Source organism: Hyaena hyaena, unplaced genomic scaffold (genome assembly GCF_003009895.1).
Source record: "Hyaena hyaena isolate Hyena2069 unplaced genomic scaffold, ASM300989v1 scaffold_409, whole genome shotgun sequence".
Lineage (NCBI taxonomy): Eukaryota > Metazoa > Chordata > Mammalia > Carnivora > Hyaenidae > Hyaena > Hyaena hyaena.
In genome coordinates this window covers 1,212,174-1,233,505 of record NW_024081046.1, presented here as the reverse complement: position 1 = coordinate 1,233,505, position 21,332 = coordinate 1,212,174, and the positions used below count along the sequence as shown (strand labels likewise).

Sequence of the window (21,332 nt, the reverse complement as noted above, 5' to 3'; positions counted from 1 at the left end):
GGGGGGTGAGGCTGGCTGGGTCTGGGGTGAGTGCCCGGGGGGTGAGGCTGGCTGGGTCTGGGGTGGGGGCCGGGGGGTGAGGCTGGCTGGGCCCAGGGTGAGGCTGGCTGGGCAGGGGGTGGGTGCCCGGGGGGTGAGGCTGGCTGGGCCTGGGGTGGGGGCCAGGGGGGTGAGGCTGGCTGGGCCTGGGGTGGGGGCTGGGGGGGTGAGGCTGGCTGGGCCTGGGGTGGGGGCTGGGGGGTGAGGCTGGCCTCAACCTGCTTCCTTGGAGCACCTCTGACACTGCAGATGTCGTGGGTGGGAGAGTCGGCCGGTGGGGTCTGGCTGACGCCTGCTGTGAGTTCAGCGTGTCTCCTGTGTGCTGACAGGTCCCGGGGACCCAGGGAGGGCTGGAGGGGGCCACCTCTCCCCCAGTGCCTCACTCACCACGGCCCCAGCTCAGGCTGTGGGATGTGGGGAGGGGAAGGGATGGCCACTGGCACTTCGTAAACTGTCGAGCATGGCGCACACTGCTGGGGGCCTCAGCCTCCCGGGCCTTGGGTCCCAGCGATGGGACAGGGACGTCGGAGGCTCGTGGCCTTTCCTCAGGCTTCCGCCTTCCCCGTGTTCTAGTTTCCAGTGTGGGGGCCCCGGGCGCGTGTGTGCAGCGTGGAGGGGAGCTGCGTGTGGCTCTCTGCGGGTGGTTTCTCTGTCTTCCCTGGTTCACTCACTTCTTGCTGACCTTGTTCCTTGGACCCGGGTAGGTCATGCTGCAGGGGCCCCGGCATTGCCCTGGGGTGCGCGGCCCTCTGAGTGCGCTCTGGGCCAGCACTCCCAGCAGCACCTGGGCGCAGCGGGGGCCTGAGCTGGGGAAGGGCGGCAGCAACTCCGTCCTGTCTTTATTTAAGGTTTGGACGTCGTGCACAAAGGCAGTTTGCATCAACTTAGATTTTTTTTCATGTATATATATATATATGTATCTTAGAGAGAGGAAGTGCTAGTGGAGGAGGGGCAGACAGAACGACAGAGAATCCCAAGCAGGCTCGATGCTCAATGAGGGGCCTGATGCAGGGCTTGATCCCATGACCCCGGGATCATAGCTGAGCCACCCACGAGCCCCCAAGCCATCACATCTTAGTACGAATCCTGCCAGTTTGGCCAGAACGCTGGCCCCGGCACCTGACTGGCTCCCCCTCCTTCGCCGTCATGTCAGTCACCCACCAGCCTCCAACAGGGCTCCTGTGAGGTCACTTCAGCCAGAACTGCCCCTCCTGATCCCTCCTCTCGTGGCCATCCGTCACTGAGCCCGACAGAGAGAACAGAGAAGGACAGAGGCCACGGCAGTGTGGGCACCCGGATTCAGGACGACTGAGTGGGGAAAGCCTGGGCCCATTCCAAATGCACCACGGCCACGGGGTTGCTGGCCGAGGCCGGTCGGTGTGGGACATGGCTGCGGGGGGACCTTAGGTCCCGGGGCTCTGGCCGCACCGACCGGCCAGGATTCCTGCTGAGGACGGCGTTCTTGCGGAAAGCAGATGGGCCCAGGGAAGGTTTGGGCCAGCAGAGAAGCTGGTCAGACCTGCCCTGCTCCCTGGGTATAGACTCCCGTTTGCCCACGCTGTCCTGGGGGGTGAGCCTCACCCCTTGCCTCCACTGCAAGACTCCCCCGTGAATGAAGTAACTGTCATTCAACGATTTCCCTTTGTCAGGGGCCCTCACTGCTCCCAGGGAGGGGCGTGTGCTCCACGCTTGTCTAGGGGGCAGCCCCTGACCCAGGACCTGGCCAGGACCCTGGCCCAAGGGGACCCAGCTCCCCGGTGTCCTCTGCAGCCATTGGCCACAGCCTCGTGTTTGGTGCCCACTTACTTCAACTCCACAAGCATTTATTGAGCACCTACTGTGTACCCTGCTTGCATTGTGCAAGACACGGAAGGACAACCAGATGGGCCCCCCTTGGAGGTCAAGCAGGGTTTACAGGGCCCAGGGTTGGCGGTACTGGGGTCTCCTGCTAGGGACCCTCACCCGGGATGGGGCCTTGGGGCCAGCTGGTCACCCTGAGCTCGTGACCGCGTACCTTGGGACCTCAGACTGTCCCGCTGTGTGTCTGCAGAGCCCTCCTGTCCCCGGGAGGGTGGCAGAGTGCAGCTGGGGACTCCTGCCTCGTAACTGGCTCAGCGAGGGTCTGTCTCCTGTCCGGACCCTGACCTCAGCTGGACCTATGGGAGCGGTGGGCCCCGGGGCTCTCAGACGCCTCGCTGTGGCCACCATTCAGCCTGGGCCGGCATGGGGGTGTGCGGTGCCCGTCTGTCCTGACTGACCCCCAGGCTGGGCTTTGGCCCCGCGTTTCATCCAAAACCCGGCTCGGGAGGCGTGTCCTTATCAAGGCCTGGGTGTTACCCCGAGCAGGACAGAAGGTTCCGGAGGCTCCCAGATCCTGTGCTGTGTGAGCTCTGGCAGGCCCAGCTCGCAGGTGCCGGCTCCGTCCCTGGCAGCACCGGCACCTGAGCCTCATCCCTGTCTGAACACAGTAGGGAGGCTGCAATGGGGAGAAGGAGGAACAGGGCGCCCCGCCCGGGACTGAGCCCACCCTGCCCTCACTCACCCCCAGGTCTGGACCTGATGTTTCATGCCTCCTTCCTGGGGGGCTGTGGTGTGACTCCAAGACCTGCTTCTCCCCGTGAGAGCGCCCCAGGCACAGCCTGGCCTGGGCTGGCCCTCCCCCCACCCCACTGCCTTCCCTCCCCCAGGCAGGAGGCTGGCTGACGCCCAGGGTCCCAGTTTCTCTGATCAGCCCTCCTCTTCGCTCCCGATCCCCATAGTGACGGCTCTGACCTGTGCACCAGCTGCGAAGGTGTGTGAGGCGGATGGCCCATCAGTGAGTGGGGCGTGTGGAACCTGATGGAAAAGTCTGGAAGGCCCGGGGGCCCCAGCGTTTGGGAGGCAGGAGGGCTGCTGTGCCTCCCAGGCTCTGGTGCAGGCCCCCCCCCCCCCCCGCACCCGAGGCTTGAGCCTTTCTTGATTCTCTTCTCACGGGTGACCCCTTCTGCCCGGGGCGCGGGCACCGCCCCCTCTGGCCCACAGCCAGCCTCCCATGTGCGTCCTCGGTCCGGGTCTCGCGCCAGCAGCTGAGGGGTAACAGAGCAGGGCCCGGGTGCCGACCCTGCCCCCGCCCTCCCCCCGCCCTCCCCCCGCCCTCCCCCCGCCCTCCCCCCACTGAAGCTTCTCCTGCTTCACTGCAGTACAACCGACACACCTTGGGCTGCAGGTATCTAACGCGCGTGAGGACGCACAGGAGACCAGCGCAGGGGCGGGCACAGCCGTCCCGCAGGCCCAGTGGCGGGGGTCCTCTGGGGGCAGTGGACGGCTCAAGGGAGACATGGCGTGGGGAGGGGGTGCCGCTGGACGGCCGGGAAGGACACGCGCACGCCGGGCGCAGCAGGCCGGGGCGAGGGCGAGGGCGAGGATGCAGGCCATTGTCCTCACCGGACTCGCCAGGTCCAGGAGCGCACAGAACAAGCCGGTGGGCGGCTCTGGGCTCGGCAGGCCCCCGGCTCCTCCAAGCACGAGAGAATCCCTCAGTCTGTTCAGGCTCCTGTGGCAAATCACCAAGGTCACCAGGTGACTCAGTGTGCAGAAACTTATTTTTTTAAGTCTTTAAAAAATGTTTATTTATTTACTTTGAGAGACAGAGACAGCACTAGTTGGGGAGAGACAGAGAGAAAGGAAAAATAATCTCCAGCAGGTTCCCAGCTGCCAGCACAGAGCCTGACATGGGGCTCGATCCCGTGAGCCGTGAGATCATGACCTGAGCCGAAGTCAGAGCTCCACCAACTGAGCCACCCAGGTGCCCCGAAACTCATTTTTATCACTCTTGTAAGAGTAATTTTCAATCCGGTTAAATTTGGACTAAACTGAACTTGGCAGCAGGAAGACAGAGCCACTTAGTTTCTGCATTTGCTTCTGAAGCCCAGGTGTCAAGTGTGCAGAGTGCATTGCATCTCACCGACGTGAGAACACACCGGATCCGTGGGGTTTTGTCTGTCCTCTGCACAGCGTCCCGCTTGAGGCCAAGTGCAGAGGCCAGTGCTGGAGGGGTGGCTGGAGAGCCGGGCTGGACCTGTGTCCTGGCCCCCGCCCCACGGGCATGCTCCCCGGTGCTGAGGGGAGGGCACACCACCTCTCCACACAGACCCCCAGGACATACCTGCCTGGAGAGCCCTGGTGCAGGGCTCGGACCCGCCCACCGGGGCCCAGAGTCCTCCCCTGGCCGTCCCTCCACGTCAGAGCCTGGACTCTCCCCCTGGACCACATCGCACACCAGTGCGGGGCTCGTGCTCGTTCTCAGCAGCACAACAACAGTGTGCCCCCACGATGCGGGTCACAAACACCGTGCCCACAAGGACACAGACGCCCACCGCTCAGCCCACCGTGACCCCGACCCAAGTCCTCACGGTCTTCCCGCCACAGGGTGCCTGCCACAGTCCCCACGTGGCCCTAGCTCGGCCCAGAGGACGCGCCCCCACCCCACTCAAGACATGAATATCACCCCGCTCATGGCAACAAGACCCCCAGCCCAGCTGGGGGCACCCACCTCACAGCGGCCACGGACACCTGCCCATCCCACCCAGCGTGGGGTCTCACTGGACGCAGGACCCCCATGCTGCTAGGGCACCGTCCCCTCTAGATGTGGGCCACGAACCCCTCCCAGGCTGCCCCACGGCAGGACCCCGGCCCTTCAAGACCGTGAGCATGCTGCACACGGGGACACAGATGTGCACATTCCCCCAGGCTACGCCCCACCTCAGAGCTGAGCCCCTCGAATGGGAAGTCAGAGGACTTGTCATACCACAGTACGAGAAGTTAGAGTTTGCAATTTCGGATTGATTGCAGTTATAGATTCCAGTTAAATGGTGCAGAAATGAATCTGTTCCGTGAAACACAAACCCTTGGAAGTGAATTTCCGAGCCAGCCCTATAGCTGGTGTGGCCCTCGGTGCCGTCTGTGGTGTCCCTGAGCGGCTGCCATGGCCGTGCCGTGTAATGGGGTCTGCGCAAGGGCTCCCACTCGGATGCCGGGGGAGATTCAGGCCCCACGAGCTCCTGCCTGAGTGTGAAGACCCCCACCCGGCCCCACCGCCTGCCACAGCAACCCTGAGCCAGTCCCCTTCCTGCTCCCTCTGGCTTGCGGGGGTGACCCCCACGGCCCCCGCGCTCCTGTGGGTGCGGAATCCTCTCATCGGGAGCCATTGGTCATGCTTCTGAGCCAGGTGTTAGTGGTGGCGTCTGTGTTTGCAGGGTCCACACGACTTTTGTTCAAAACCGTCCTGTCGGTCTGCGGTGCTGGTTCAGCGACGTGCAGCCACGATGGCCCCAGGAGGCGGCTCTGGGTTGCAGGGGGCTCTGGAAGCGCACGCGGCTCCTTGGGCTCGGATTCCGCCACGGCTTGAAGGCTGTTGCTCAGTGACGTTCCGAGCTGCTCCCAGGACCTGGGGATCTGGGGACAGCCTGAGGTCGCATGTGCCCGTTGATGTGGGGACATGCTTGGGGGTGACCGATGTGGAAATTGCGAGGTATTGGTGTCGTTTGGACCCCACTCTCCCTCAGGCACCTGCACACACAAGGGGCCCCGTGGCTTTGCCCCCCGTCTGTTCCTTACTCTTGATTACCTGCCTCGCAGTGCACGGCACAGCTGGGGTCTGCACAGCCTGAGGGGTGATGTGGACGCGCCCTGCGGGCAGGTGCCATCATGGGAGCTCGTGGGGTGTCAGCCCTTAGACTGTCTGCTCCGCTCTGTGTCCCGGGACCAGCCCTGCTGAACGGGGTCCGCCGGGACTCACACCGGCCCCCAGCAGCCAGGGCTCCTGGAGGGAAATTCTTCCTGGCTCCAACCACATCCCTGTGCGGCGTGAGGGGCTGCCACAGTCCCCATCCGGCCTCTGTGGCACTCCGGGGTGGGGTGGTGGTGCCCCAGGTCAGCCCCTGGGGCAGGCGGGGGGCCGGAGCCTGACTGTGCCCGGGGGGCCCCTGCAGGGACCTGGGCTCCCTTCTCCAGTGCTCCCGGAGGGAAGCCGCCGGCCCCCTGGGCTGGGAGGTGGGGCCTCGATGGGACCGACTTCTGGGGGAGAATGGGCTGGGATGCAGCCTTCGGCGTGTGCGTGTGTGTGTGTGTGTGTGTGTGTGAAGCATGTGGGTGCGTGTGTGTTTGTGTGCATGTGCCTGTGACACTGTGCCCCATGTCCTTGGGGGCTGTGGCCCTGCCCCCTGCCCCACCCTCCGGGCTCGCCCACCCCTGCACATCAGAGCTGATGTCCCTCCTCCCCGACCTGGGGGCAGCAGAACCGTCTCTGAACTCAGATCCAACAGGCGAAATTACAACCCAGAGTGCCTGTTGGGTAATAAGTCATGTAATGAAATCTTCTGCCACAGCCTGTGGGTCGTGGACAGAGCCTGGTAGAGGGTGAGGAGGGGCACGTGCGGTGGGCGGGGCCAGCTGTCCTCGGGAGGCACTGCGGTCCGCAGAGCAGTGGCCCTCGGTGCCCCCCCCCCCCCGAAACTCCGTGGGTCTCAGCGTGAGTGGCGGGGTCAGCGTGAGGGTGGACACGGCCCAGCTGTGCCACCGTCTCTGTGTGTGGCCTGCTGCATGCCTGCCTGGGGCCTTGAGTGCCGAGGGCAGGCCCCTGCCCCGGCCCAGCGCAGAGCTTGACCCCTCTCGGGAGGCCCTGCCCGAGAGGCTGCCCCGGGTGCCTGAGCTGATCTTGGCTGGAAGGTGGGCTCCCGAGGGCCCAGGGCTACCCTGGACCGTCCTGTAGAGCCCCAGCCAGGCAGGCGGGCCGTGGGGCCACGGGGCGAGGGGCGGGGCTGCTGAGCCCTGAAGCAGCCCCCTCCCCACAGAGCCGGCAGGGGCTCCCCAGGGACCCTCGCTCAGAGGCGGCTCAGCAGGCTTCTTGGAGGAGTCAGAGGGCTGGCAGGTGCCCTTCCTCTAACCGTCGTGTGCCGTGCTCTCCAGGCTCGGAGTGCCAGCCATGCCCGGAGGAGGCTGCGCATCGGACCGAGCCTCCCAGGGCCGCGGGGCAGCAGCGTGAGGCGGCGGCAGACCCTGTCCCCAGAGCAGCGGCCGCAGCCGAAGCCCGGGGGGGGGGCCGGCTGCCAGGCCCTCGGCTCCAGTCGTTGGCAGGATGCGGTCCAGACCTGTCGGGCTTCCAGAGACTTCAGCTGACGGTGAGCCTGGCATGCCTCTACCCCGGGCAGTGGAAGGGGCCCACGTGGCGCCGCCACGTGCCTCACATGGTCTCTGTGAAGGGCAGGCACGCACCACACTCACTCACATGCACAAGTGCACATGTGCACGCTCAGACAACACATGCACCCAAATCTCATAGCATCTGCACACATGCATGTGTGACACACAACACATGCACGCACACATGCACACAGAACATACCCAAGTCTCACAGCACCTGCACATGTGTACACGTGCATGCACACACATGCACACACAGACAACACACATGCCCAACTCTCAGCCCTCACACATGTGTATGTGTGCACACACACACAGACATGCAGACAACACACGCTCAAAGTCTCACAGCACCTACACACATGTACATGTGCACACACACAGGCACACACACACACACAGACATGCAGACAACACACTCAAAGTCTCACAGCACCTAAACACGTGTACATGTGCATACACATGCACACACACAGACATGCAGACAACACACACACAAAGTCTCACAGCACCTACACACATGCACATGTGCATATACATGCACACACACACAGACATGCAGACAACACACACTCAAAGTCTCACAGCACCTACACACATGTACATGTGCACACACACAGGCATACACATACACACACAAACATGCAGACAACACACACTCAAAGTCTCACAGCACCTGCACATGTGTACATGTGCACACACACAGGCACACACACACACAAACATGCAGACAACACACTCAAAGTCTCACAGCACCTACACACATGTACATGTGCATACACACAGGCACACACATACACACACAAACATGCAGACAACACACACTCAAAGTCTCACAGCACCTACACACATGTACATGTGCACACACACAGGCATACACATACACACACAAACATGCAGACAACACACACTCAAGTCACACAGCATCTGCACATGTGTACATGTGCACACACACAGGCACACACACACACACAAACATGCAGACAACACACTCAAAGTCTCACAGCACCTACACACGTGTACATGTGCATACACATGCACACACACAGACATGCAGACAACACACACTCAAAGTCTCACAGCACCTACACACGTGTACATGTGCATATACATGCACACACACACAAACATGCAGACAACACACTCAAAGTCTCACAGCACCTACACACGTGTACATGTGCATACACATGCACACACACAGACATGCAGACAACACACACTCAAAGTCTTACAGCACCTACACACGCGTACATGTGCACACACACATGCACACACATAGACACACCTACACACACAAACATGCAGACAACACACACTCAAGTCTCATAGTACCTGCACATGTGTACATGTGCACGCACACACACAAAGGAAGGAGGTGACATGCCATGAGACCAGAGATGTAGGATCTGGTTCTGACCTTCCATCCCACATCCTTCTGGAAGTTGTTCCGTGTGGAATTCCTGCACTGTGGTGAGCTGCGGATTTATGCTCTGAAAATATTACGTGCAGATAGATGTGTCACAACACTGTCCCAAGTGGACTCAGGAGGCTGAATCAATACTGAAACACATGAGGTTTAATGTTTAATGTTGAATTTCTTTGGTTTGAATGGTGAGCTGCAGGGGGCGGGGGGAAGGACCGCGGTGGGCGCCTCCCAGGGGGCCAGAGCGTCCAGGGCAGAGCAACCTCTCTGGGCTCCCCGGCCCCGGCCGGGTCCCAGCGCAGAAGTGGGAGCCACGCACCTGGGCAGCCCACCCCCTCAGGGATGAGAGACGCACACGGATGCTATTAACCAGCCTCACAAAGGCAAACAGTGCAAAATACTGTATTTCGTGTGACGGTTCTGCATCTACAGCGTGTACACAGCACAGCATCGGGTCTCTGGCTCCTATCAGCTACGGAAGCAGGCGAATAGGCTGGACAGAGACAGAAACTGCCCGGCGGGCACCTGGTTGCCCGTCTGGCTGACCTGTGAGGACAGGCGGGCTGTGTGGCCGGTCCAGGACATTGTTAGGTTTACAAGAATCCCGGGAAGCAAGGCTCCTTGTGCTCAGATACTGAGCGTTGTTGGCCCCCGGGACCCCCGACTCACCTCCTCGCCTCCCAGCATGCGCCAGCGAGGGTCTGCAGCCGGCACAGCCCCCTGCCCAGACAGCGGGGCACTTGGAGGAGCACGGGGATGCCGGCGACGCAGTGCAAAGGGACCCAGTGCTCGGGTGTCTGGGCAACGCGAAGTCTGTGTGCACGGTGTGTTGTGTGCATGTGCAAACGTGTGCATGTGTGTCATGTGTGCACACGTGTGGTGTATGCGTGTGCATGTGTGCCACAGTCGCACGCGTGCTCCTCAGGGTCTTCCTCTGCCCGTGGGACAGGCCCCTTGCTCCACACAAGGCTCGCCTTAATTGAGTCCGGGCTGTTGCCCAGATGCACATGGAAATGCCAGCCCCCTCTTTTCGGGGCAGGGAACTTTATGGCCCCAAATGCCCTTGTTGGGGTGGGTTACGGTCCCGACAGTGGCTGGCATTGATGGTCGAGTCTGCTGAAGGACACTGGGCATTTCCGAAGGCACAGGGCCCCTCAAAGGCTCCAGCGGGCTTCTGGAGAACAGTGTCAGGCCACTCCCCCTTCCCACGTGCGCCCGGATTGTGGTGACGAGCCCCAGCATCCGTGACGCTTGGGGCCTCGGGGGGCCGCAGGTAGGCCGGGTGCTGAGTGGAGGCTCTGACATGGCCTTCTGACGCGACGGCGGCTGGCAGAGAGGCTGGTGGTGACGGCCCAGGTGCAGAGCACCCTATCCAGGCAGGAGCAGCCCGCCCGTGCCTTGGAACAAAACGTAATGAGACACACACCAGACGCTAGAAAACGTGGGTGGTCTTCCTGCTGTGGCCAGGCTGGTGGGGCAGGCGGGGCGCACGCCGGGCGCTCAGGGTGCTTCCCCTGACAGAGCTCCTGCTTTGTTCCTGGGCGGCCCCAGGGACTGGGCACGAGGGGCTGGAAAGCCGGCGACCGGGACACGACGGCCCGTCTGACCTCAGGGTCAGGGGACACAGACGGGGCCCACAGCATCTTCCCGCCTGGGTCCTTCACGGAGAAGGGGGCACGTGGCAAGGCCTCGCTCTGCTCATGCTCGTCCCCCGGGGCCGCTGACGTGAGGCGCCGGCCCAGCTACACGGTGGTCTCGTTCTTCCACGGGCCTGTCCGGATGTTGCCCGTGCCGTCCGCGCTGAAGGACAGGGCTTGGCACACATCTCCCTGGAGCAGCCCGTTCTGACCAGGCCCGCCGAAGGGCAGGGACTGCGTCCTCCGGAGCATCTCAAAGTGGGCCGGGCCGTGGGCCGCCTCCCGAGCTGGCCTCAGCGGGCAGCCGTAGAGCGCCGTGTCGCTGCCCTCGGGCTGGCTGACTAGGGGGAAGGGGCCGCCCTGGGCACAGCAGGCCAGTGTGTGTGCCCCCACCGGGCCCCGCAGCGAGCTCGGGGGGCTGTCCGTGCGCGAGCTGCGGGGGCTGCCCTCCAGGCTGGACGGGAAGTGGTAGGCATACTCCTGCCCTGTGGCTGCCCGGGGTCGGCCGAAGTAGGGGGGTTCAGTTGTGCCCTGGAGGCAGCTGTGCAGGTGCGGGTCGTGCCCGAAGGGGTCCTCCTCGTGCACGTGGACGTGGGCCGCGTCCTCCATCAGCTGCTCGCAGTGCATCTTGGCGCAGCACGGCGTGGCTGGCGACAGGCAGCTGGCGTGGCTCTGGGCCGCCTGCGGGTTGGTCATCTTGCAGTGGCCGGCGGGTGGGTGGCCGAAGCCCCGCGGTTTGCCCGGACACGGCGAGTCCTGCAGGCAGGCCACGGGCCCCAGCGCGTCCCCGTTGGTGTCGAGCGCCGGGTGGGCGCTGAGCTTGGTGGCGTGGGCGTCGCCGCGAGAGGGGCAGCAGGCCCACCAGCACTGCCACACGTCGTCTCTCTTGGCGCAGTGGTGGATGAGCACGAAGAGCCCCAGCGTCACGCAGAAGGCGCCGTACAGGCAGCTGAAGACCATGTCCAGGAAGTGGCCCTGGGACACGGCCAGCGCCCCGAAGGCCCAGGTGGCCGTGAACAGGAAGAACGTGAAGGCAGCGGCCCGCAGCTGGGCTTTGAGCGAGTGCTCGTTTTGCAGCAGCGAGGCGGCCAGGGCGTCGCAGGCGGGCGGCGTGCCCGGCCGCGCCCCGGGGCTGTGGCCGGCCTCGGGCACCGCCAGTCGCTGCTGCTCCTCCGCCCGCGGCCTGAGCTCATACCTGCGCTCCGGGTGGCGCCGCAGCTGGACGTAGGTGCCCAGGAAGTACACGCAGGTGACCAGCGCAATGAAGGCCGCCGGCCCGTAGAACGCACCCAGGCTGGGCTCCCAGGCCATCCAGCAGCTGCGGGAAGAGAGGGGTCGGTGAGCGGTGGCGCCGGGTGGTCCTGCCGTGGCCGCCTCCGGAGCTCACGGGGAGGTTTTCTCTGCAGCGCGTGAGGTGGCTTGTGGTGGGGACGAAGACTCAGCCACGCCCCCCGGCCTGCTGGCGCTCGGACAGCGCGGAGTCAAGGCCTGGGGGCCCACGCCCACCTCTCTTGGATGATGCCTTCTCTCCCCGCCCCAGAAGGCCGCGGACCCAGTGCTGAGCACCAAGGGCGCGGGGCCGACCTTCTGGCAGCACTACTGGAGGGGCCCGAGTGCCGGGCACTGGGCCTGACCTGTCCACGCCCTGAGCTGACCCGGAGGTGTGGCCGTTAGCCCCGGGAGGGGTCTCTGGCGGGGGGACATGTGGGGAGCAGATGGTGGTCCTGCCGGGCACGCCCACTGTGCAGTGGTCAGGGCTCGGGGAGGCATGGTGGCTGGGAGGTCCCCTCCCCGTGGTCAGGGCTCGGGGAGGCGTGGGGGCTGGGAGGTCCCCCCCCGTGGTCAGGGCTCGGGGAGGCGTGGGGGCTGGGAGGTCCCCCCCCGTGGTCAGGGCTCGGGGAGGCGTGGTGGCTGGGAGGTCCCCCCCCGTGGTCAGGGCTCGGGGAGGCGTGGGGGCTGGGGAGGCCCCCTGCTGTGAGGTACTCACTAGGGCCTGTCCGCGTCCTCCGTTCCGTAGTTCCTGATGTTCGTGGCAGCTGTGACCCCGCAGATGACGAACGGCACCCCTCCGCTGATGAGATAGAACCTGCACGAGGAAAAAGACCGCTCACGGCCTGAGAACCCGCGTCCCCAAGGGCGACCTTGCTTTCCTAGCTCCACAAACACCCACCCAACAGGAAAGCCCCGGCCAGAGCCGGCCTCACCTCTCCTCCTCCCCCTCCCTCCCCCACCTATTTGCACTGCCTGGCCACCCGGCTTCTCAGCTGCTAACCCCAAGCAGCTGACCTCTGACCCCCACCCCCTCAGGTCAGGGGCCAGTCTGGATGGAAGTTGACCCCCATTCTGGGCCTGGCCTGGCCTCTGTGCCGGAGGGGCGTCAGCCAGCAGCTCCCTCTGAGGGCGTTCTGGTGCCCACACGGGGAGGCTGGATCCTGGGAACGGGAGGGACTGCCAAGCACACGGTCCACAGGCGCCCGGCCACTGTGTGCACTGCAGGGGCCACGGCGGCCACGGGGAGTGGGCACCCCCATCCCGGATGAGGGGAATGACATGGGCCCCAGGTCTGTGGGTGGGAGCAAGGTGACCCCCGGGACTCTGTGCTTCCCAGGGTTCTACATGCAGAGAACATGTCCTTCAGAACGAGGACAGACACAGACATTTTCTGACAAAAATAAAACTGAATGAATTTGTTGCCAGCTGACCTTCAAGAAATGCTGAGTGACGTCCTTCAGGCTAAAGGGCTATTATACCAGATAGAAACTCGAAAGAATGGAGAACATCAGACATGCTAAATGTTGGGGCAAATATAAAGGATCTTGTTTCCTCTTAATTAAAAAAATATATACGATTGCTTAAAGAAAGAATTTTAACGCTGCCTAGGGGAGTTGATAATCCATGTACAGAGCAGACGTGTGTCTTCAGCACCGAGTTGGGGGGCACCATCTCACAGGCAGAACCCCTGCGCACGTTTCACATGGACGCGTACACCTGTCAGACCAAAGACAGTGCTGAGAGCTGGTGCACTTCAAACCCCACGGCAACACGACACATTGATAGGAGAAAGATAATAAATAAATTAAAATGAAATGTAAGGAAATTAAAAAAAATAATCCAAAAGAAGAAAATAGGACAGGGAAAGAGGAATGGAAGGAAGAAAAGAAGTACAAGCAGAAAACTGGTGGAATGGAGACCTGTCTCTACCCAGTGCTCCTGGGCTGGACGTCCCTGCTCGGGCAGAGGCGGGCGGGGCAGGTGCATGACAGCACGCTGAGCCCACCCTGTCCATGGCAGAAGCATCTTCCCTCGGAGATGCAGAGCAGCTGGACGATGATGGAATCCGGGGGCCCAGGAAGGCTGTGGCAGCCACCATATCAGGGAAGACAGGCTTGGGGAGAAAGAGCTGAAGAGGCCCACGTTACGGCAACATCAGTGTGGCTCACGGGAAGGCACCCTGAACATACACATGTGCGGTCAAAGAAAAGATTTAAAATATGGGAAGCAAAAAGGACACATGTAGTGGGAAAAACAGGCAACTCCAAAATCATGGTTGGAGACTTAAACTCCCATCTCTTAGCAGTTGTTAAGGCGGCTAGGCAAGAAATTAGTAGAAAAATAGAAGATTTGAACAATTATATGAATCACTTCATCATGACTGCTCTTCATGGACCATCACACCCGGTAACTGATGGTGCTCGTTCCTGCCATGTACCCGTGGTCTACTCACTGTGGCAGATGATGTGTGCCACGAAACAAACCTTGAGCAAGAGGGTTGTGATCATCCAGAGCATATGGCCTGACCTCCATGAAGTCCTGTTAACAATTAATAACAGTGAGGTAACTAGGAAAACCACAAATACCTGGAGGTGAAACCACATACTTCTAAATAATTCATGGATCAAAGAAGATGCCATAAGGGAATTTAGAAAATATCTTAAACACAATGAGAAAGGAAATAACATATTTTTGGGATGCAGCTAAAGCAGGGCTTAGAGGAACATTCATAGCAGTGAATGCTTTTGTGGGAAAAACAGGGAGGCCTGATATTCACTGGCCAGGACTCCACTTGACAAGGCAGAAAAGGAAGAGAGCAGGGTAAACTGAGTCACCAGAACAAAGGAGATGACATGGAGGAGTGCAGACAGCAAGCAATAGTGGAAAACACCAAGCCAAATATTGATTTCTGCAGAAGAATGACAACACTGAGCCTGCCTGGCCGGGCTGACAGGAAGTGGGGCCACAAAGAACCAGCTTCCCATGGGGCAGGGATGACTATTTGTAAACAGCCGTGGCCATCACTTCAGCATCTTAGATGAAATGGCCAAATTACTTGAAAAAAATATAAATCAGCCAGATAGAAAGAAGAATTAGGAAATCAGAAAACTCTGTATCTGGTAAAATCGTTGATTCCAACATTCACAAACATCTAGCAGAGAAGCTTCCATGTCCCTCGAGTGTCACCAGTGAGTGTGATGTGATACGTGTCTAAAGAAGAAATGACACCAATCCATTTTCTATGGGCTTTTCCAGAAAATAAAGGAGGGTCACCTCCTGACTCAGTTTACAGGGCAGCAGAAGCCGGTACAAAAATCAGACAAATGCATGAGAAAAAAGTCAGTGTCCCCCCTCCCCCCGAGCAGACACAAGCCCCTGTAACAATGTATCAGCAAACGGAATCGAGGACTTTATGAACAGGATAAAACATCACAGGTAAGTTTATCACAGAAAGGCAGTGTGCTCTTCATAGACTCCACGTGGTTCGTCATGGAAACGAGGACGTACAACTGGTTCGCAGATGCAGGGACAACACTTGACAGAATTTAATACACATTTTCATGAAAAATTTCAGCAAACTCGGCCTGATGGAATCTCCTCCATCTGCCAAGTGGCATCTACAGCAGAGGCTCTGAGTGCCTCCCTGAGGGCTGCCAGCAGCCGGCCCGGGGACGGCCAGCCAGGCGCAGGGGCCCGAGCGATGCAGGTGGATGTGGCTTCTCTAAGTGGACAGGAGGGAGGTATACGTGCCCGTGAGGTCCAGCGCAGCACACAAAGCAGGGCAAGGAGCCAAGCTGGGCGAAGCTGCAAGGAAAACATCCCCGATTGCTTTTAATGGCTGGAGGAAGGTGTCGCGGGTGAGCGTGTGCTTGGGGATCTGGCCTCGCACCATCCTGGTCCAGAGCTCATAGCTGCGGAGAAAGGTGCCGGCCTGGGCTACATCCATGGACATCTGTGACGTGTGACGTCGTGTGATGTCACCCGCTAGAGGCTGGCTGCTACAGATCTGCTTCCAGCGTGGACCAGGCTCGAGGGCCCCTTAGAACCAGCAGAAAGTCACTTTCCCCTGAGCTGTGCCTCCACCCCCGAGGAGACAAGACCCTGGGGTTCCGATCAGGAGGTCCCTCTGAATGCACAAGGAAGCGCATGCGCAGGTGTCGTGGGGGCAGGAGCAGTGTGGGGCTCGCCCTGCTCTGGGGGCGTGGCAGCAGCTTGTCCCTCTGTGTCCTGGGAAGACAAAGGGTGACATTGCTAAGCTGCGACCCCTTGGGCAGCTTGCTGTGGACCGCCTCCTGCACCCCCCCCAGGCCACTGTGGCCCCCACGACTCCTGTCCAGCTCCAGTGGCTGCAGACTATTCCCAGGGGACCCCTGGGTCAGAGGGACTGTGTCCTCCAAGCCCTCCTGGGTCACACACCCTGCAGGGTGAGGTGGTTACAGCACTCCCACTGCCTCTGGCCGGGCCCCTCAGGCTGGTGAGCTCCTCTTCCTCGGCCAGGGCTCTCCCTGTCTCTGCTGCCCGAGCAGCTCCAGTCCCAAGTTGCCCGACCACAGGATTGCCGGGGAGCTGGGCTCTTGGTGCCAGACAGACTGTGTGGGTGAGGGTGCTGGAGGCCCCTGCTGGTGTCCCACCTAGTGTGGGCAGTGGTGTGGGCAGTGGTGTGTGGGCAGGGGTGTGGGGAGGGGTGTGGGCAGGGTCGTGGGGAGGGGTGTGGGCAGAGGTGTGGGCAGGGGTGTGGGGAGGGGTGTGGGGAGGGGTGTGGGCAGGGGTGTGGTCAGGGGTGTGGGGAGGGGTGTGGGCAGGGGTGTGGGCAGGGGTGTGGGCATGCAGGACATCTGCGGGCCCGGGCCCGTCCCCGATGTGGGCTGCTCTGCACCCGCCTCAGCTCGCCCAGGGGCTGGGGACCCTTTGGGGCTGGTCACCAGTGCACCAGCCACCCCCACCCCCATAAGGCGTGAAGCCTGGTCTTGGGCGTCGCATCCCGGAGAGTTGGTGACACTGAAATCCTCTGGTCACTGTATCAGCAGCTCTGATGTGACCCTACGGGCCCACTTAGGACCAGTCACGTCTCTGTGCTCCATGTCCCCACACAGGGCAGGTTGGCTGGGATGTCACATGGCTCCCGGGGAGCACGGGGACAGTGTCCCACTGAGGGACAGATCGGGGAGCCCAGTGGTGGCCTGAACCAAGGACACTTGACCTAGGATGAAGTGGCACATGGGGTCAGTGGAGTGGGGTACGTGAGTGCACGTGCCCAAATGTGGAGCCTGTCCCTGCCGCGGGCTGGTGACGGCCCCCAGATCTGGGGTGTGCTGCCTGCACGGCAAAGGGACAGGGATGGTCAGGGCGGCCTGGGCGGCCTGACATCATCACAGAGTCCTCGTAAGGGGAGGCGGAGGCCAGTCAGGAGGGAGGACGCCGCGTGGTTGGCTGTGAGCCAGAGGGAGGCCCACGAGGAGCACGGCGCCAAGAAGAGGCGAGACGTGTGTCCCCTGGAGCCTAAGAGGAACCAGCCTGCCCTCACCTGGACGTGGCCCAGGACACCGGCTCTGGTCTGACCGCCAGGACGGTAACAAAATAAGTCACTAAGTTTGTGGTTGTTTGTTACATCAGGGGTGGGACGGGAATACAGTCCCCAGCCGCACACGCCGCTGTCACCACCACCACGTGGGTCCCCAGATTCACACTGCTCCAATGTCACCAATGCCACATGGGTCCCAGCAACACATACCACTCTGATGTCACCACTGTGTCATACGGGTCTCCAGCCATACACCACTCTGATGTCACGTCACCACCACCACGTGGGTCCCCAGATTCACACTGCTCCAATGTCACCAATGCCACATGGGTCCCAGCAACACATACCACTCTGATGTCACCACTGTGTCATACGGGTCTCCAGCCATACACCACTCTGATGTCACGTCACCACCACCACGTGGGTCCCCAGCCTCACACTGCTCCGATGTCACGACTGTGGCATGGGGGCCGGAAGGGGGGAGTCATAGAGCCAGATGAGAAGGTGGGTTGGGGAGGGTCAGGCTTCTGGAAGTGCAAACAGGCCTCCAGCTGCCTTGAGCAGGAACAGCTACTTGTGAAACACGTGGCCACACGCTCAGGTGAGGCGCCTCCAAGGGGCTCCTCTAGTCCCCCCAGAAGACAGATGGCCCGACGGAAAATGAGAAAGGGGCTGGAACAGGCACTCCACAAAGCGGAGCAGGTCACAGCTGGGGCAGGGGACGGAGTGAGCCCAGCACCGGGGGGCTACGGGGAGCCCGTGGGGTGGCCTCTCAGGACCAGCGGGGGCGTCCGGGCCGCAGGAGGGGGCGGCTGAGCTGAGCCCCGGGCCCGAGCCCAGCCGGCGAGGCGGCAGCGTGCAGTCACGTGGACGGCACAGTGGCTGACGACAGTAACCAGGCTGAAACAGCGTAAAGTGAGCGAGTCCACGTGCACAGCTCAGAGTCTGTGCTGACGAAACTGGGGTTCGGGGACTCCTACTTGGCTGGCGAAGCTACAAAAAGAGGCAGAGGTCGCAAAAGCTGGGAGGGGGTGTGGGCTGCATGTGGGCACCACCCTGGATGTGTCCGGAAGGGGAAGCTTCCATTTCTTCCCATGAAGGCGCGTGACAAGTTTCATAAGCTCACACTGATGTTTTTGGCCTTTTTTGTTGGTTTTTGTTAAAACAAAAAACAAAAAACAAAAAACCCCGAACAATCAAGAAAGGAGCAGGTGTCTCCCAAAGCCCGTGGCCCAGGCCGAGGGAGTGCAGCTCCCACACGGGCACCCGACTGTCCTCCTTGACTCGCCCGTGGCCAACGGGCACCAGGGCTGGGAACAAGCCAGCTCCCGAGACACGGCACAAGTCTAGGCAGCGGGCACGGGCTTTTTAATGAAAGGGCCAACCCAGGAGTTCTGGACGTGGAGACTAGAGAACGATCCGGAAGCCTGTGTCAGGGCTGGCCGAGGTCGGCAGCGCATGGCTGCGGCGCAGTCCAGCCCCTCTGAGATCCCACCCAGCGGCCCCGGGCCCAGGCCCCCGGGACGGCGGGTGTGGGGGCCGCGGTGATCTGCGGCCGGCCCCCGGGGCTGGCGCCTGTGCTGGGGTCTGGGGGTCCACAGGGTCATTGTCTCGGCATCTGTCTGCCTCTGAGAGGACGGACAGCCTGCATGCAGGGCAGCAGGCCTCTGTGGCACCGTGTCCCTCACAGAGGGGGGCCCAGGAGGGTGCGTCCCCAGCACCGCACGTCCCGCCGATCACCAGCGTTTATCGTCAGCGACGGTTTGCCAGACGTGAACTTTCCACCACCAGCCCCGTTCAGCCCGCCTCGAGGCTGTAAACGGGCCAGTGAAGAACTCCCTCCGTGCGCGTGTGCGTCCCGCAGGCATCGCGGCCTCTGGAGCTGCGGGGAAACCTGGCCTCGGAACCCGGGAGCCTGCCTCCCACCGTGAGAAGGCGGCCCCCAGGCTCTGTCACCTGTGAGCGATGCCGGACGGCCTCTCAGGGGCCATAACGGAGAATGTAGACCTGGCACAGCAGGCAGTTTCCCCTCGGCCGCTGGCCCCCCATTTCAGAGCCAGCAGGGGACCCGTGATGGGGTCCCAGCCTCCAGGCGGACAGTTTTGTCCACTGGTCAGCTGTACTTGAGACCCTCCCCCTCTCTCCCACCCCGCCCCCGGACAGTCAGCAGTACTGCCATTGGGTGTGACAGTCACCAGCCAGTCACAGAGCCACGTCTCTGCAGGGACAGGAACAAGAGAATGTTTGAGCTTCTCAGTGGGGTCCTGGCTGCCCTCCTGGGTCTTGAGGGAGGAGATGGGCAGCGGTGGCAACTGCGTCCTTTGGGAGGCAGCCCTGGGGGAGCCCCAGAGGCCCCGGGGACTGTCAGCCCCACTGCCTTCACCCCAGCTCAGATGCCCCCGGAGGGGAGGAGCCCTTCTGTGTGCGGCTTGGCGGCCCTTGCACCTCCGTGGCCTCTCTTTCGAGGCGTCTTCACTGCACCCCACTGTGCTGTTCCTTGGTGGCTCTTAGTGCGTTTTTCCTTCCTGGACTTGCCACAGTCTTCACGGAAGAAGCTGCCTGTTAAGTGCCCCCCCCCCCGCCGGCTCTGCAGGGACCATCCCCAAAGGGCCCAGGCGTCCGGCTGAGTCCAGAGTTGGGCCCAGCTCCACAGACTCCACCCTTGGCCGCTTCTCTGTCCTCTGCAGTGTGTCCCACAGGCTGCCGCTGGCCACCAGTGGGCCCTGCCCGAGGGGACGCTCACGCAGGCCAGGGAGGCGAGGGGGCGGGACGGGCCCGCGGGCTGGTGCGGCCTTGCTCGGTAACAGAAAGAGGCCCAGGACCCCTCTGGAGACTGATCACTTGGGCCTTCTGGACCCGACTAAGCCATGCCCACGTAGACACCTCCTGTCTTGAAGAGCGTCCCTCCGGACCGCCTGGCCCTGATGCCGCCCCGCCAGTGCCCCCACTCAGGGAGGAGAGCACCCTCGATGGGCTGGGAGCGTCCGTCCAGGCCGCGTGTGGACACGAGGGGATGCGGCCCACGTGGGCTTGAGGACCACGACTGTGCTGTGTGCAGGAGCAGGGGCTGTGGGGCCTGCCCCAGGTCCTGCCCCGGCCCAGGGTCGCCTGAGAGGTGCCCGCCTCCGGGTCCTGTTAGCACCCCGTGCCGTCGGATCGATGGAGCACTTACACGCTTGCCTGAGTGTGCTGCTGCTGGTGCGCTCAGAGACGCACAGCACGCTCATCCGCAGGTGCACGGCCGAGGGCGTGTGGCGGCGACAGCAGCACGGGTTGGCGCCTGGAGAGGAGCTGCTGACACGGCGCTGGGCTCACGCAGAGATCGAAGGCGATGTCTGTGCTGAGTGCAGGGCACAGTGTGTGTGCACATGGCTCTGCCAGGGGTCCTGTCCGGAAACGTGCTCTGACATTTAGCATGAAGCTGGGATGCTCCATGATCACGACGACGTGTAGAAACAGCGCGGGGCCGCCTGCTGTGGCTCGGGCTGGCAGGTGTGGCTCTAGGGGCCGTGTGACCACTTCCGCTAAGAAGAGCTCCCAAGTTCCGAAGCTCCGTCTGTGAAGCAGGACCTCTGCCCCCGGTGTGGCATCGTGGGGTCACTGGAGGTCGTGGGCATCCGCCTGCGTGGGTCCGAAGGGGCCCCTGCCCCAACGCGGCACAGCCTCCTACCTGGGTCTCGCATGGGCTTCCTGGGGGCTCCTGCGGCTGCGCCAAAGGGGCGGAGCCGCCGCGAGCAGGTGCCAATCCGTGCTGTTTCTGAGGATACACGTGGCCGTCGCAGGAGGGGGCCTGCAGAGGGAGCCCCGGGAGCCATCCCCCCACCGGGCAGGGCCGTCCAGGGTGGCACCAACTGCATGCTGGCTAAACGGATGAGCAGGTGCTTTTGCCACAGGGCTCATGGCGTCCAGCGTGTGAGGGCCTCTAGGGTGAGGGTTTCCGCGCAGCGTTCAGGTAGGAGCGGCACTCAACAGTGAGGCTACGTTGGTGCACTTTATCAGAAAGGCCAGGAGAGGCTGCAAAATTAGGGCATAATCATGTGCAGCTAAATTGGGAACTGGCCCCGAGGATCTAGAAAATCACAGCAGGGAGGTCTGCTTCATTAGGAGGCTGCTTCCCCCGGCCACCCGCCAGGGGCTGAACCCGTGTGTCCCCAGGTCCGCACAGCGAAGCCCCACCCCAAGGTGACGGAGCCCTCGTGAACAGGGTGAGACCCCAGACAGCCGCCGGCCCTCCGCCTGTGAGGACACAGCAAGAAGTCTG

At 62.2% G+C, this 21,332-nt stretch overlaps 1 protein-coding gene across 1 annotated transcript in view; it reads right to left on the bottom strand.

Annotated features, from left to right (window-relative positions):
- ADGRA1 (adhesion G protein-coupled receptor A1) overlaps positions 1-21,332 on the bottom strand; it is a 46,665-nt gene that overhangs the window by 5,669 nt on the left and 19,664 nt on the right. The window contains 2 exon segments of the mRNA XM_039252386.1: positions 10,320-11,596; positions 12,266-12,364. Of these exon segments, the coding sequence (XP_039108317.1) occupies positions 10,384-11,596; positions 12,266-12,364 (1,312 nt within the window). The 3' untranslated portion in view covers positions 10,320-10,383.